This window comes from Lissotriton vulgaris, chromosome 3_2 (assembly GCF_964263255.1).
Source record: "Lissotriton vulgaris chromosome 3_2, aLisVul1.2, whole genome shotgun sequence".
Classification (NCBI taxonomy): Eukaryota; Metazoa; Chordata; class Amphibia; order Caudata; family Salamandridae; genus Lissotriton; species Lissotriton vulgaris.
The window spans coordinates 286,138,304-286,154,965 of record NC_141690.1 but is presented as its reverse complement, the minus strand read 5'-3'; the positions used below and the strand labels follow the sequence as shown (position 1 = coordinate 286,154,965).

Below are 16,662 nucleotides of genomic sequence, written 5' to 3'. Positions count from 1 at the left end.
AGTTTGAAGGTCTTCCCTTACTAAGGCCAAACTGAAGACGGCGGACTGGCTGGATAGCACTCCCTGAAGAGGTTAGGCGGGATGTCATGCTGAGTTTAGGTTACATGTCCGTCCCTGCAGAGGTTAGGTTGGATATCAGTCCCAGCTGTGCTTACGTTAGGTGTCAGTCCCTGCTGAAGACAGGTTTTATGCCAGCCTCTACTAAACATCAGTTGGAAGTGTGTCCAACTGAAACTAGGCTGGAGGTCAGGCCTTGCCGAGGTTGGGTAAGAGGTTCACTGTAGGTCAGGTTAGGTGAGATGCACAACCCTCATTCTGAGCCTAGGTGGGTGAGCCACTATCAAGGTTATACGAGAGATCCACCCCTTCTGAGGTTTGGTGAGAGATCCACCCCTTCTGAGGTTTGGTGAGAGACCCACCCCTTCCGAGGTTTGGTGAGAGATCCACCCCTTCTAAGGTTTGGTGAGAGAGCCACCCCTTCTGAGGTTAGGTGAGAGATCCACCCCTTCTGAGGTTTGGTGAGAGATCCGCCCCTTCTGAGGTTTGGTGTGAGATCCACCCCTTCTGAGGTTTGGTGAGAGATCCACCCCTTCTGAGGTTTGGTGAGAGATCCACCCCTTCTGAGGTTTGGTGAGAGATCCACCCCTTCTGAGGTTTGTGAGAGATCCACCCCTTCTGAGGTTTGTGAGAGATCCACCCCTTCTGAGGTTTGGTGAGAGATCCACCCCTTCTGAGGTTTGGTGAGACATCCACCCCTTCTGAGGTTTGGTGAGACATCCACCCCTTCTGAGGTTTGGTGAGAGATCCACCCCTTCTGAGTTCAGGCGAGGGGTCCAACCCATCAGAGGTTAGGCGAGCGGTCCAACCCATCATACTTCAGGCGAGGGGTCCAACCGGTCGGAGGTTAGGCGAGGGGTCCAACTCGTCGGAGGTCAGCCAAGGGGTCCAACCCATCTGAGGTTAGGCTAGGGGTCAAACCCATCTGAGGTTAGGCGAGGGTCCAACCCATCTGAGGTTAGGCGAGGGTCCAACCCATCTGAGGTTAGGCGAGGGGTCCAACCCATCTGAGGTTAGGCGAGGGGTCCAACCCATCTGAGGTTAGGCGAGGGGTCCAACCCATCTGAGCTTAGGCGAGGGGTCCAACCCATCTGAGCTTAGGCGAGGGGTCCAACCTATCTGAGGTTAGGCTAGGGGTCCAACCCATCTGAGGTTAGGCTAGGGGTCCAACCCATCTGAGGTTAGGCTAGGGGTCCAACCCATCTGAGGTTAGGCGAGGGGTCCAACCCATCTGAGGTCAGGCGAGGGGTCCAACCCATCTGAGGTCAGGCGAGGGGTCCAACCCATCTGAGGTCAGGTGAGGGGTCCAACCCATCTGAGGTCAGGTGAGGGGTCCAACCCATCTGAGGTCAGGCGAGGGGTCCAACCCATCGGAGGTCAGGCGAGGGGTCCAACCCATCGGAGGTCAGGCGAGGGGTCCAACCCATCTGAGGTCAGACGAGGGGTCCAACCCATCTGAGGTCAGGCAAGGGGTCCAACCCATCTGAGGTCAGGCAAGGGGTCCAACCCATCTGAGGTCAGGCGAGGGGTCCACCCCATCAAGGTCAGACGAGGGGTCCAACCCATCTGAGTTCAGGAGAGGGGTCCAACCCATCTGAGTTCAGGCGAGGGGTCCAACCCATCTGAGTTCAGGCGAGGGGTCCAACCGATCTGAGTTAAGGTGAGGGGTCCAACCGATCTGAGTTCAGGTGAGGGGTCAAACCCTTCTGAGGTCAGGCGAGGGGTCCAACCCATCTGAGGTCAGGCGAGGGGTCCAACACATCTGAGGTCAGGCGAGGGGTCCAACCCATCTGAGTTCAGGCGAGGGGTCCAACCCATCTGAGTTCAGACGAGGGGTCCAACCCATCTGAGTTCAGACGAGGGGTCCAACCCATCTGAGTTCAGACGAGGGGTCCAACCCATCCGAGTTCAGATGAGGGGTCCAACCCATCTGAGTTCAGGCGAGGGGCACAACCCATCTGAGTACAGGTGAGGCGACCAACCCATCTGAGGTCAGGCGAGGGGTCCAACCCATGTGAGGTCAGGAGAGGGGTCCAACCCTTCTGAGTTCAGGCGAGGGGTCCAACACATCTGAGTTCAGGCTAGGGGTCCAACCCATCTGAGTTCAGGCGAGGGTTCCAACCCATCTGAGTTCAGGCGAGGGTTCCAACCCATCTGAGTTCAGATGAGGGATCCAACCCATCTGAGTTCAGGCGAGGGGTCCAACACATCTGAGGTCAGGCGAGGGGATCAACCCATCTGAGGTCAGGCAAGGGGTCCAACCCATCTGAGTTCAGGAGAGGGGTTCAACCCAACTGAGGTTAGGCGAGGGGTCCAACCCATCCGAGGTCAGGCGAGGGGTCCAACCCATCTGAGGTCAGGCGAGGGGTCCAACCCATCTGAGGTCAGGCGAGGGGATCCAACCCATCTGAGGTCAGGCGAGGGGTCCAACCCATCTGAGTTCAGGCGAGGGGTCCAACCCATCTGAGGTCAGGCGAGGGGTCCATCACTTCTGAGGTCAGGCGAGGGGTCGAACCCATCTGAGGTCGGGCGAGGGGTCCAACCCATCTGAGGTCAGGCGTGGGGGTCCAACCCATCTGAGGTCAGGCGAGGGGTCCAACTCTTCTGAGGTTAGGTGAGGGTTCCAACTCTTCTGAGGTCAGGCGAGGGGTCCAACACATGTGAGGTCAGGCGTGGGGTCCAACACATGTGAGGTCAGGCGTGGGGTCCAACCCATCTGAGGTCAGGCGAGGGGTCTAACCCATCTGAGGTTAGGCAAGGGTTCCAACCCATCTGAGGTCAGGCGGAGGGTCCAACCCATCTGAGGTCAGCCGAAGGGTCCAACCCATCTGAGGTTAGGCGAGGGGTCCAACTCATCTGAGGTTAGGCGAGGGGTCCAACCCTTCTGAGGTTAGGCGAAGGGTCCAGCCCATCTGAGGTCAGGCGAGGGGTCCAACCCTTCTGAGGTCAGGCGAGGGGTCCAACCCATCTGAGGTCAGGCGAGGGGGCCAACCCATCTGAGGTTAGGCGAGGGGTCCACTCCATCAAGGTCAGACGAGGGGTCCAACCCATCTGAGTTCAGGAGAGGGGACCAACCCTTCTGAGGTCAGGCGAGGGGTCCAACCTATCTGAGGTCAGGCGAGGGGTCCAACCCTTCTGAGGTCAGGCGAGGGGTCCAACCCATCTGAGGTCAGGCGAGGGGTCCAACCCATCTGAGGTCAGGCGAGGGGGCCAACCCATCTGAGGTCAGGTGAGGGGGCCACTCCATCAAGGTCAGACGAGGGGTCCAACCCATCTGAGTTCAGGAGAGGGGTCCAACCCATCTGAGTTCAGGAGAGGGGACCAACCCATCTGAGGTCAGGCGAGGGGTCCAACCGATCTGAGTTCAGGTAAGGGGTCAAACCCATCTGAGGTCAGGCGAGGGGTCCAACCCATCTGAGGTCAGGCGAGGGGTCCAACCGATCTGAGTTCAGGTAAGGGGTCAAACCCTTCTGAGGTCAGGCGAGGGGTCCAACCCATCTGAGGTCAGGCGAGGAGTCCAACCCATCTGAGTTCAGGCGAGGGGTCCAACCCATCTGAGTTCAGACGAGGGGTCCAACCAATCTGAGTTCAGACGAGGGGTCCAACCCATCTGAGTTCAGATGAGGGGTCCAACCCATCTGAGTTCAGATGAGGGGTCCAACCCATCTGAGTTCAGATGAGGGGTCCAACCCATCTGAGTTCAGGCGAGGGGCACAACCCATCTGAGTACAGGTGAGGCGACCAACCCATCTGAGGTCAGGCGAGGGGTCCAACCCATGTGAGGTCAGGAGAGGGGTCCAACCCTTCTGAGTTCAGGCGAGGGGTCCAACACATCTGAGTTCAGGCGAGGGTTCCAACCCATCTGAGTTCAGGCGAGGGTTCCAACCCATCTGAGTTCAGGCGAGGGTTCCAACCCATCTGAGTTCCGGCGAGGGGTCCAACCCATCTGAGTTCAGGCGAGGGGTCCAACACATCTGAGGTCAGGCGAGGGGATCAACCCATCTGAGGTCAGGCGAGGGGTCCAACCCATCTGAGTTCAGGAGAGGGGTTCAACCCAACTGAGGTTAGGCGAGGGGTCCAACCCATCCGAGGTCAGGCGAGGGGTCCAACCCATCTGAGGTCAGGCAAGGGGTCCAACCCATCTGAGTTCAGGCGAGGGGTCCAACCCATCTGAGGTCAGGCGAGGGGTCCAACCCATCTGAGTTCAGGCATGGGGTCCAACCCATCTGAGTTCAGGCGAGGGGTCCATCACTTCTGAGGTCAGGCGAGGGGTCGAACCCATCTGAGGTCGGGCGAGGGGTCCAACCCATCTGAGGTCAGGCGAGGGGGTCCAACCCATCTGAGGTCAGGCGAGGGGTCCAACTCTTCTGAGGTTAGGTGAGGGTTCCAACCCTTCTGAGGTCAGGCGAGGGGTCCAACACATGTGAGGTCAGGCGTGGGGTCCAACACATGTGAGGTCAGGCGTGGGGTCCAACCCATCTGAGGTCAGGCGAGGGGTCCAACCCATCTGAGGTTAGGCAAGGGTTCCAACCCATCTGAGGTCAGGCGGAGGGTCCAACCCATCTGAGGTCAGGCGAAGGGTCCAACCCATCTGAGGTCAGGCGAAGGGTCCAACCCATCTGAGGTTAGGCGAGGGGTCCAACCCATCTGAGGTTAGGCGAGGGGTCCAACCCTTCTGAGGTTAGGCGAAGGGTCCAGCCCATCTGAGGTCAGGCAAGGGGTCCAACCCTTCTGAGGTCAGGCGAGGGTCCAACCCATCTGAGGTTAGGCTAGGAGTCCAACCCATTTGAGGTCAGGCGAGGGGCCCAACCCATCTGAGGTCAGGCTAGGGGTCAAACCCATCTGAGGTTAGGCTAGGGGTCAAACCCATCTGAGGTTAGGCGAGGGTCCAACCCATCTGAGGTTAGGCGAGGGGTCCAACCCATCTGAGGGTAGGCGAGGGGTCCAACCCATCTGAGGTTAGGCGAGGGGTCCAACCCATCTGAGCTTAGGCGAGGGGTCCAACCCATCTGAGCTTAGGCGAGGGGTCCAACCTATCTGAGGTTAGGCTAGGGGTCCAACCCATCTGAGGTTAGGCTAGGGGTCCAACCCATCTGAGGTTAGGCTAGGGGTCCAACCCATCTGAGGTTAGGCGAGGGTCCAACCCATCTGAGGTTAGGCGAGGGGTCCAACCCATCTGAGGTCAGGCAAGGGGTCCAATCCATCTGAGGTCAGGCAAGGAGTCCAACCCATCTGAGGTCAGGCAAGGGGTCCAACCCATCTGAGGTCAGGCAAGGGGTCCAACTCCTCTGAGATTAGGATAGGGGTCCAACCCATCTGAGGTTAGGCGAGGGGTCCACCCCATCAAGGTCAGACGAGGGGTCCAACCCATCTGAGTTCAGGAGAGGGGTCCAACCCATCTGAGTTCAGGCGAGGGGTCCAACCGATCTGAGTTCAGGTGAGGGGTCCAACCGATCTGAGTTCAGGTGAGGGGTCAAACCCTTCTGAGGTCAGGCGAGGGGTCCAACCCATCTGAGGTCAGGCGAGGGGTCCAACACATCTGAGGTCAGGTGAGGGGTCCAACCCATCTGAGTTCAGGTGAGGGGTCCAACCCATCTGAGTTCAGACGAGGGGTCCAACCCATCTGAGTTCAGACGAGGGGTCCAACCCATCTGAGGTTAGGCGAGGGGTCCAACCCATCTGAGGTTAGGCGAGGGGTCCAACCCATCTGAGCTTAGGCGAGGGGTCCAACCCATCTGAGCTTAGGCGAGGGGTCCAACCCATCTGAGCTTAGGCGAGGGGTCCAACCCATCTGAGGTTAGGCTAGGGGTCCAACCCATCTGAGGTTAGGCTAGGGGTCCAACCCATCTGAGGTTAGGCTAGGGGTCCAACCCATCTGAGGTTAGGCGAGGGTCCAACCCATCTGAGGTTAGGCGAGGGGTCCAACCCATCTGAGGTCAGGCAAGGGATCCAACCCATCTGAGGTCAGGCAAGGGGTCCAACCCATCTGAGGTCAGGCAAGGGGTCCAACCCATCTGAGGTCAGGCAAGGGGTCCAACTCATCTGAGATTAGGATAGGGGTCCAACCCATCTGAGGTTAGGCGAGGGGTCCACCCCATCAAGGTCAGACGAGGGGTCCAACCCATCTGAGTTCAGGAGAGGGGTCCAACCCATCTGAGTTCAGGCGAGGGGTCCAACCGATCTGAGTTCAGGTGAGGGGTCCAACCGATCTGAGTTCAGGTGAGGGGTCAAACCCTTCTGAGGTCAGGCGAGGGGTCCAACCCATCTGAGGTCAGGCGAGGGGTCCAACCCATCTGAGTTCAGGCGAGGGGTCCAACCCATCTGAGTTCAGACGAGGGGTCCAACCCATCTGAGTTCAGACGAGGGGTCCAACCCATCCGAGTTCACATGAGGGGTCCAACCCATCTGAGTTCAGGTGAGGGGCACAACCCATCTGAGTACAGGTGAGGCGACCAACCCATCTGAGTACAGGTGAGGCGACCAACCCATCTGAGGTCAGGCGAGGGGTCCAACCCATGTGAGGTCAGGAGAGGGGTCCAACCCTTCTGAGTTCAGGCGAGGGGTCCAACACATCTGAGTTCAGGCTAGGGGTCCAACCCATCTGAGTTCAGGCGAGGGTTCCAACCCATCTGAGTTCAGGCGAGGGTTCCAACCCATCTGAGTTCAGATGAGGGGTCCAACCCATCTGAGTTCAGGCGAGGGGTCCAACCCATCTGAGTTCAGGCGAGGGGTCCAACACATCTGAGGTCAGGCGAGGGGATCAACCCATCTGAGGTCAGGCGAGGGGTCCAACCCATCTGAGTTCAGGAGAGGGGTTCAACCCAACTGAGGTTAGGCGAGGGGTCCAACCCATCCGAGGTCAGGCGAGGGGTCCAACCCATCCGAGGTCAGACAAGGGGTCCAACCCATCTGAGTTCAGGCGAGGGGTCCAACCCATCTGAGGTCAGGCGAGGGGTCCAACCCATCTGAGTTCAGGCGAGGGGTCCAACCCATCTGAGTTCAGGCGAGGGGTCCAACCCATCTGAGGTCAGGCGAGGGGTCCAACACATCTGAGGTCAGGCGAGGGGTCCTCTACTACGGTTAGATGAGAGGACTACAGATACAGATGTTAGGTTCGAGGTCCAGGTCACATCTACTGAGAATGGGGTGATGGTCCTGCCGTTAAATTAATGCCTATACCTGCACAGGCAGGTAGGTGTGAGCTCCCCCTTCTGAGTGGAGGGCAGTGGTAAACTCCTACTGAGGGTAGGGTAGAATCCCAATGCTGCAAAGGGTAGCCTAGCGGTCTCATCACCTGAGAATGGGCCTCCATTACTGAGGTCAGTTTGGAAATGTGTTTATACTGCAGCGCACAGCGGGTCACAGTTTGTTAGATCGGGTTTGTGGTGAGAGATGGGAAACATTTTAAGCATCAGCTTTTTCCAATGAAGCACCAGCCGTGACAACGCTGCAGCAGTGTCTTCTTATGGGAGGCAGATTGACACAGAGTGTCAGAGACACACTGCTGCGTTAGCGACAGCAGGCATGTGCTACCCTTGTTCGAGCCAACAGAAAGGTGCTAAAAGAAACGAATACTCTACAGTATTTGATGCCCATCAACCGAAATGCAGTCATGCAATAAAGAGAGCCCTGCGTGCAGCATTGTCTCTCTAATTCCTGCTGCCTGTCAGTAATGCAATACAACAGCAAGTGCTTTCCAGGAAACCCGAGGCTCATTAAAAATACAAGAGCCAGCTCCTATTCTGGCACGAGATGAAAGGACCCGCCCTGAGCTGCATGTACTGTCCTGCTTGCAAGTAATGTTTCCAATCCTAATTAAAAAGCATTTACTGTGCCTTACCTCCAGATCTTGTGATCAGAAAGCACAGAGCAGGCATCAAAGATAGCAGGCATGGTGGTATTTATATGAAGCTGTCCTGTTAAAAAGTGGCAAACGTGTGAGGAAATGAACATTTGTGAAGCCCTGCTGCTTGATCTATTAAACTGCGGAGAAAGAAATATGTAGGTAGACATAGAACCTGCACCCACACCTTATGAAGGTAAGAAGTCTGCGTAAAAGCCAAAGAATGTACAGCAAGCACGAAAAAAGTGTGACAGGGGCCCGCAGCCTGACATGTATGCCCGTGGGCCATAAGTCAGCTCAGAAGAGCAGTAGGTATTTTAGTAAGCTGTTGAAGTCTAAGTCCTCAGAAAGTTCCTCTTAGCCCATGGATAGTACCTCTTCAAGCACCAGAATTGACGCTCCTCCCCCGGGACATACTGCGATACTTCTCCAACCTGCACTCATGCGCCCAAGTCACGATCCAGCTCGTACGAGCACCTTGAGCGGATCTTGCCTTACTCCTGCTATATCCCTACAACCGGTTAGCGCCTGGAGGCAGGTGGGCCGCCCGGTGGATGGGGCGGGGACAGAAGGAGATGTGAAGGTGGATGCAGTTGAGTTCTGTGCACCGAGCCAAAGTTGGAGAATAAACCGCACTCAACTAACCAAACACTTTGATACCAGCCCCAAGGGTTCCCAAGAGGAGCCCGGCACACACCGACAATCAGAATTCTGTCTGCACAAACCCCGCTCCAGCACAACAATGCACGGTCCATGGGCCTTGGGTTCGCACAACAGTATCACAGGAGATTTGGGGACTTTATGTCTTTGGATCCTTCATCTCATCCACGGCTCGTTACCATTTCATGTCTCGGCACCTTGATTCCCTTCCTAGATGTACTTGTCTGGAGAGCACAGAATTCATTCATGTGTCAGTAAGTAATCACACTCCAAGGAGTGGTGAGAATCCTTGTGTCTGCTCACAGTGCATATGAACTATACATATCTATATTTTCACTTTAAAAATCAAAGGTTACAGGTACAAAACAAACAAGTGAAATTCAGCAGTTATCGTTAGCTGAGTTAAATATAACGTACGCCCCTGCAATGCACTCCTTATAACCTCACAAATTACAACACTCATGACATGGTCAGTGACATCACTGATGACATCTGTAATGATGTGTTGTACGCCAGGAGGTGCGTTTACAGAGTGGTGGAGAAAGGGAACATGGCTTCCGACAGCCTCTCAACAATTCCACTGTGTGGGACTTACTGGAGGTGTAGTTGGCCCCCAAGGACCCTCAAAAGCCAATGGGACTTCATACCAAAACCAGTTGTGAGTCAGGATACATGCTCAAAGACTGCTGCTGAAAAGGGGCAGGGCATTCGGCGACTTGTGGTAAGGCTTTTTTTTAAATGTATTTATTTTTATTTATTTGGGGAAGACGGCCATGTCTCCCCCTCTTCAGGCTGATTTAGGCCCGAGGGCGCCATCCCCCAGGACCTGGCCATTTACAAATGAGAGAGAGGGGCTGCACAGCCCCTTTCCTGGGCCAAATTAGGCCTCAGGGACCCAATCTCCTGGGGCCCGCCCATTTAAAGTGGGTATCTCCAGGACTCCCATTCTATACTGGGACTGCAGGAAAGCCAGTTCTGTACCTCCTGTGGGAGCCGGCATTGCTTTGACACACAGGGAGCTGCTAAACATGCAGCTCCCTTTGTGTCAAAGCAAATGCTCTGCTTCTAGAAAGCGAAAGCATTTTTCATGCTCTTGCGTTCTGGACGAGGAGTACACATTGGTATGGCTTGGCGAGAGTGGTAAAGTTCGAGCCAAGCCATAGCAAACTGTTATGTCACAGGCATGGGCCTCCATGGACATAGCTGGAGCAGGGCTCGGGGTAAGGGGTGGCGGTCCGCAGGGCCATCTATGGCTCCAGGAGGGGCGCCCCCCCCCTCCTTTCTTCCATTTTGCCCCGAGGAGTCGGAGAGGCCCAACCCATTCAAAAAGAAAATAAGCCTCAGGAGGTTGTGGTCCCCGGGGCTTCCCCTGCCTTTAGTTACAAAGAAGCACAGGGAAGTGGCGGTCCCCTGGGCAATGTTAAGCCCCAGGAGAGGAGACCCAGGCGCACTCCTCCCCTATTGGAAATAATGCCCCTTTACCTGGCACACTTTAAAAAAAAAGCTTGAGCCGAGTCCCAAGATGGTTGTCAACACTTCCTGGTTTGGTGTGTTGGCAGCCAATCAGAACCCAGCATGAGATCCGGAGGGCTGGTGGATCCTCCGCGTCCTTATTTATACACGATTGGAAAAGTCTTTAAATAACTCTGCACAAAAAGGCACTTCTTTGAAACATGGTCTACATTTCTGCCAAATTCAGCAATGCGGAACTGTAGCTGTGTCTAAAGGTCCTATGGGAAATAACAGGAGAAAACACATTTTTGACACGTGTCCCCTCCCCCTTTTTCTTGGCCCCCGCTTGATGTATCACCTTGAAACTTCCCATGAGCAACAAGAATCATCAGAGGCACTTTAAAAAAATATATTTTAAAGAAATGTTGTGAAGATTCGTCAAACAAAGCCAAAGATATAGGCAAGTCAAAAAACACTTTTCTTATGGAAATTACATCACATTAAATATATGTTCTTACAATCACATTTAATATATGTTCTTACAAAATATAGCACTTTAAACTTTCAAACTGATGCAAAGAGAAGTTTTGCCAACGCCAAACTGATTTAAATTCAATATTACAATTTGCAGAATCTGGTAGTAAGTATCCGTACTTCTTTCTGATCACAGTAGTGAGCAGCATTACTTAGGGTCACTTCTTTTCATTTTCGAGAATCAGCAGCTACAAAGTATGGATTACCCAGGCCTCTGAGGTCTGTCGCAGCGGCTAAACTCAAGACACCTACAAAGTATGGCTTACTCAGGCCTCAGAGGTCTGTCGCAGCAGCTAAACTCAAGACACCTACAAAGTATGGATTACGCAGGCCTCGGAGGTCGGTCGCAGCGGCTAAACTCAAGACACCTACAAAGTATAGAATACCCAGGCCTTGGAGGTCTTTAGCAGCAGCTAAACTCAGGACACCAACAAAGAATGGATTACCCAGGCCTTGGAGGTCTGTCGCAGCGGCTAAACCCAGGACACCTACAAAGTATGGATTACCCAGGCCTCGGAGGTCTGTCGCAGCGGCTAAACTCAGGACACCTACAAAGTATGGATTACTCAGGCCTCAGAGGTCTGTCGCAGCAGCTAAACTCAAGACACCTACAAAGTATGGATTACGCAGGCCTCGGAGGTCGGTCGCAGCGGCTAAACTCAAGACACCTACAAAGTATAGAATACCCAGGCCTTGGAGGTCTTTAGCAGCAGCTAAACTCAGGACACCAACAAAGTATGGATTACCCAGGCCTTGGAGGTCTGTCGCAGCGGCTAAACCCAGGACACCTACAAAGTATGGATTACCCAGGCCTCGGAGGTCTGTCGCAGCGGCTAAATTCAGGACACCTACAAAGTATGGATTACCCAGGCCTCAGAGGTCTGTCACAGCGGCTAAACTCAAGACACCTACAAAGTATGGATTACGCAGGCCTCGGAGGTCTGTCGCAGCGGCTAAACTCAGGACACCTACAAAGTATGGATTACCCAGGCCTCGGAGGTCTGTCGCAGCGGCTAAACTCAAGACACCTACAAAGTATGGAATACCCAGGCCTTGGAGGTCTTTAGCAGCGGCTAAACTCAGGACACCAACAAAGTATGGATTACCCTGGCCTCAGAGGTCTGTCGCAGCGGCTAAACTCAAGACACCTACAAAGTATGGATTACCCAGGCCTCGGAGGTCTGTTGCAGCGGCTAAACTCAAGACACCTACAAAGTATGGATTACCCAGGCCTCGGAGGTCTGTCGCAGCGGCTAAACTCAGGACACCTACAAAGTATGGATTACCCAGGCCTCGGAGGTCTGTAGCAGCGGCAAACCTCAAGACACCTGCAAAGTATGGATTACCCAGGCCTCGGAGGTCTGTCGCAGCGGCTAAACTCAGGACACCTACAAAGTATGGATTACCCAGGCCTCGGAGGTCTGTCGCAGCGGCTAAACTCAAGACACCTACAAAGTATAGAATACCCAGGCCTTGGAGGTCTTTAGCAGCAGCTAAACCCAGGACACCTACAAAGTATGGATTACCCAGGCCTCGGAGGTCTGTCGCAGCGGCTAAATTCAGGACACCTACAAAGTATGGATTACCCAGGCCTCAGAGGTCTGTCACAGCGGCTAAACTCAAGACACCTACAAAGTATGGATTACGCAGGCCTCGGAGGTCTGTCGCAGCGGCTAAACTCAGGACACCTACAAAGTATGGATTACCCAGGCCTCGGAGGTCTGTAGCAGCGGCAAACCTCAAGACACCTGCAAAGTATGGATTACCCAGGCCTCGGAGGTCTGTAGCAGCGGCTAAACTCAAGACACCTACAAAGTATGGATTACCCAGGCCTCGGAGGTCTGTCGCAGCGGCAAACCTCAAGACACCTGCAAAGTATGGATTACCCAGGCCTCGGAGGTCTGTAGCAGCGGCTAAACTCAAGACACCTACAAAGTATGGATTACCCAGGCCTCGGAAGTCTGTCGCAGTGGCTAAACCCAGGACACCTACAAAGTATGGATTACCCAGGCCTCGGAGGTCTGTCGCAGCGGCTAAACTCAAGACACCTACAAAGTATGGATTACCCAGGCCTCGGAGGTCTGTCGCAGCGGCTAAACTCAGGACACCTACAAAGCAGCGTCTTTCTCATGGAAATGTGATGAAGAGATATCTCCTACATGGACCTCACTCTTGGTCACTACTGAACAGTACATTCTTTAGCAGTTTCCTGCTCCATTTTCCTAAAGCCCAGAGACACAGATAACAAGATGGCAAATGTAGGGGCTCCAAAGACAACTGCAAAAGCAAACAGTACAAACACAGAAGCAGAATACCAGCGGGGGATCACTGGATCAGCACAGAGCTCCCAATGATAATGCAGACAGCACAGGAGGCTCCATGATCAGGCAAAGCTTAACAGCATGAAAATACCTTTATTCCGATTAGCAATAAAAAGTTTCCTTGTATCCTTAGAGTACTAAAGTGTCTGAAACAATTTTTTCCTTTAGTAATCCCTTGCACTGAAACACCATTGAATGATACTCCTTTAGTTATTCCCATGAAAAACTTCTACACCACGCCAGAAGGCCCCATGGGACTTCACCACATCAAGATAATTCTGCATACCCTTTTCTGCAAGTCCTGTGGTCTCTACACCGCTCACAGTTCATCCTCTCTCCCCACAAGGCCAGCAGGTTAAGTAAAGTCAGCCTCCTCCATTGTGCTGTGTGTCCAGTGCACTGCCCGCCTTACTTCATGGAAGTAAGGGAGGACGCCTCAAATGCGGTGCAGAGGTATCCAATCTACAGACCCTAGAGGTAAGAATCTCAGCCACCGTGATACAACCCGGGCCGTCCAGGAAGGTGGTCTGTGGTCAAGCACGCTGTGGGTTTAACTCACCGCCTTCAGAGCTCACAGGATCTGTTACGCTAGGTCCATCATGGACCTCACAAAACCCAGCTTTGTGGAGAATCAAGTCCGTGATCAACTAAACAGATGCGTGGTTACAGTAGGCCTTCAGGGTGATTACAACAAGTAGAATCACTCACTACACCCTCCGGTTTCTTTTATAATCCCAAGAGTGTGCTGCAATACATAAGCCTTTTTCACCGGATGGTCCTACCTGCCATAGGCGAAGCGTCTGTCCTTATGGTGGTCGCCAAAGGTGTCCCAGAGCCGCAGAGATACGCTGACCTCATCTACCACGTCCCGAGACCTTTCGAGCACCTGCAGAGTGTGGAATGATTGCTGATCTTTAGCATCTGTGCTATAGACCACACTCTCCCAAGCACAACCTGCTCTGTTGTCCATCACGGTTCAAGGGCTATTCCACACAGATGTCCTGCTTCCCGCATCAGCTTCTTCACTCATTCCAGAAGGATCTTCTTGACTCATCACACGTTACAAACACAACGCTGCTCTGTTACCAAGGACTCTTCCTTATCATTCGCCTGCTTCCAGCATCAGATTCTCCTTCACTCATTTCAGAAGGCTCGGCGTGACCCATCACACTTTACAAACACAATGCAGCTCTGTTACCAAGGGCTCTTCCATACCATTCTCCTGCTTCCACCCTCAGCTCCTTCACTCATTTCAGAAGGATCTTCTTGACTCATCTCACTTCACAAACACAACGCTGCTTTGTTGCCAAGGGCTCTTCCTTACCATTCTCCTGCTTCCACCCTCAGCTCCTTCACTCATTCCAGAAGGATCGCTTGACCCATCACACTTTACAAACACAACGCTGCTCTGTTACCAAGGACTCTACCTTACCATTCTCCTGCTTCCAGCCTCAGCTCCTTCACTCATACCAGAAGGATCGCTTGACCCATCACACTTTACAAACACAATGCAGCTCTGTTACCAAGGGCTCTTCCATACCATTCTCCTGCTTCCACCCTCAGCTCCTTCACTCATTCCAGAAGGATCGCTTGACCCATCACACTTTACAAACACAACGCTGCTCTGTTACCAAGGACTCTACCTTACCATTCTCCTGCTTCCAGCCTCAGCTCCTTCACTCATTCCAGAAGGATCGCTTGACCCATCACACTTTACAAACACAACGCGGCTCTGTTACCAAGGGCTCTTCCTTACCATTCTCCTACTTCCACCCTCAGCTCCTTCACTCATTTCAGAAGGATCTTCTTGACCCATCACACTTTACAAACACAACGCGGCTCTGTTACCAAGGGCTCTTCCTTACCATTCTCCTACTTCCACCCTCAGCTCCTTCACTCATTTCAGAAGGCTCGGCGTGACCCATCACACTTTACAAACACAACGCTGCTCTGTTACCAAGGACTCTTCCTTACCATTCTCCTGCTTCCACCCTCAGCTCCTTCACTCATTTCAGAAGGCTCGGCGTGACCCATCACACTTCACAAACACATCGCTGCTTTGTAACCAAGGACTCTACCTTACCATTCTCCTGCTTCCAGCCTCAGCTCCTTCACTCATTCCAGAAGGATCGCTTGACCCATCACACTTTACAAACACAACGCAGCTCTGTTACCAAGGGCTCTTCCTTACCATTCTCCTACTTCCACCCTCAGCTCCTTCACTCATTTCAGAAGGATCTTCTTGACCCATCACACTTTACAAACACAACGCTGCTCTGTTACCAAGGACTCTTCCTTACCATTCTCCTGCTTCCACCCTCAGCTCCTTCACTCATTTCAGAAGGCTCGGCGTGACCCATCACACTTCACAAACACATCGCTGCTTTGTAACCAAGGACTCTTCATTACCATTCTCCTGCTTCCAGCCTCAGCTCCTTCACTCATTCCAGAAGGCTCGGCGTGACCCATCACACTTTACAAACACAATGCAGCTCTGTTACCAAGGGCTCTTCCTTACCATTCTCCTGCTTCCACCCTCAGCTCCTTCACTCATTCCAGAAGGATCGCTTGACCCATCACACTTCACAAACACATCGCTGCTTTGTTACCAAGGACTCTTCCTTACCATTCTCCTGCTTCCACCCTCAGCTCCTTCACTCGCTCCAGGAGGATCGCTTGACCCATCACACTTCACAAACACAACGCTGCTCTGTTACCAAGGGCTCTTCCTTACCATTCTCCTGCTTCCAGCCTCAGCTCCTTCACTCATTCCAGAAGGATCCGTGTGACCCATCACACTTCACAAACACAAATCTTCTCTGTTTTTATCCAGAGCTGACAGATGGTCCGCGCTTTGCACCCTCATGAACTACCCTCCAAACGGTTTCAAGGACTCTCCGATTAAAGCCCCTCATCCTCCTTTTATCATACTCTGCCATCTTTATGCATCATGGGCCTGTGCATAAGCATTTTGGCATGCGCACGTCTTAGTTCAACTGGGCTCTGAAGTGCACTCGATCATGTTCTCTCAACTCTTAGTATCTGTCTGCCCCTTTTTACTCATTCTCATCTCCACTTTCTGTACAACTTATTCATTTTCTCACATCAGCTCTTCTCTCTACATCCTAACACCTCTAAACCCTCTTACTCCTGCTCGCTGCAAGACACCCCTGTTCCCATACCGCATTCTTCAAAGATTCACATCATCCCAACCATGTTCTCACCCGCTAAATCCCTCTTACCTCTTGGCAGACGCGGTACTGGTCAATGGCCCAAACAGTAGGCACGTGGGTGGCCAGCAGCTGGTACTGAGTAAGGGTTGCATTGCAGGCTCTGGCACAGATGAGACGGGTCTTCCCCACTGCATTATCACCGACCACCACACATTTAATGGTTTCAACATTGGGTCGTTCATAGTCCAAATCAATATCCATCGGATGGCAGCTAGGGAAAAAGAAAGAGATTGGTCCTTTCAATGCACAAAGTCACCAACAAAGGGGTTTCCCATGGGAGGGCGCCCAGAAGATGATGGAATTAAACATAACGATGGAGAGAGCATCTCAACTTCCTTCCCCAAACCACTCTATGAATTCACGAGATCACTCTTAGGGCTTCCTTCCCCAAAAATCGAACTAGATAGGTTGAACTTTCATGTCCACACTTAAAGATTACCAGTGAAGAGATTGAGCATTTATTACATTTTCTGGGCAGAAGTACTATGAAGGAGGCCTTTCTCAGGTCCAATGAAGAGTGAGCCGGACAGGTGACCGCGTGTTAAGGTTCTGCAACGCCATG

At 53.2% G+C, this 16,662-nt stretch overlaps 1 protein-coding gene across 2 annotated transcripts in view; it reads right to left on the bottom strand.

Annotated features, from left to right (window-relative positions):
• LOC147725702 (rho-related BTB domain-containing protein 2-like) overlaps window positions 1–16,662 on the bottom strand; it is a 595,476-nt gene that overhangs the window by 513,475 nt on the left and 65,339 nt on the right. For both annotated transcript variants that reach the window (XR_015309799.1, XM_086964380.1), the window contains exons 2-3: window positions 16,110–16,311; window positions 13,650–13,753 (exon numbers count right to left, since the gene is read on the bottom strand). Coding sequence is in view for 1 of the 2 variants with exons in the window: in XM_086964380.1 (XP_086820506.1) it covers window positions 13,650–13,753; window positions 16,110–16,301 (296 nt within the window). In the remaining variant the exon portion in view is untranslated. The remainder of the gene's footprint in view (window positions 1–13,649; window positions 13,754–16,109; window positions 16,312–16,662) is intronic.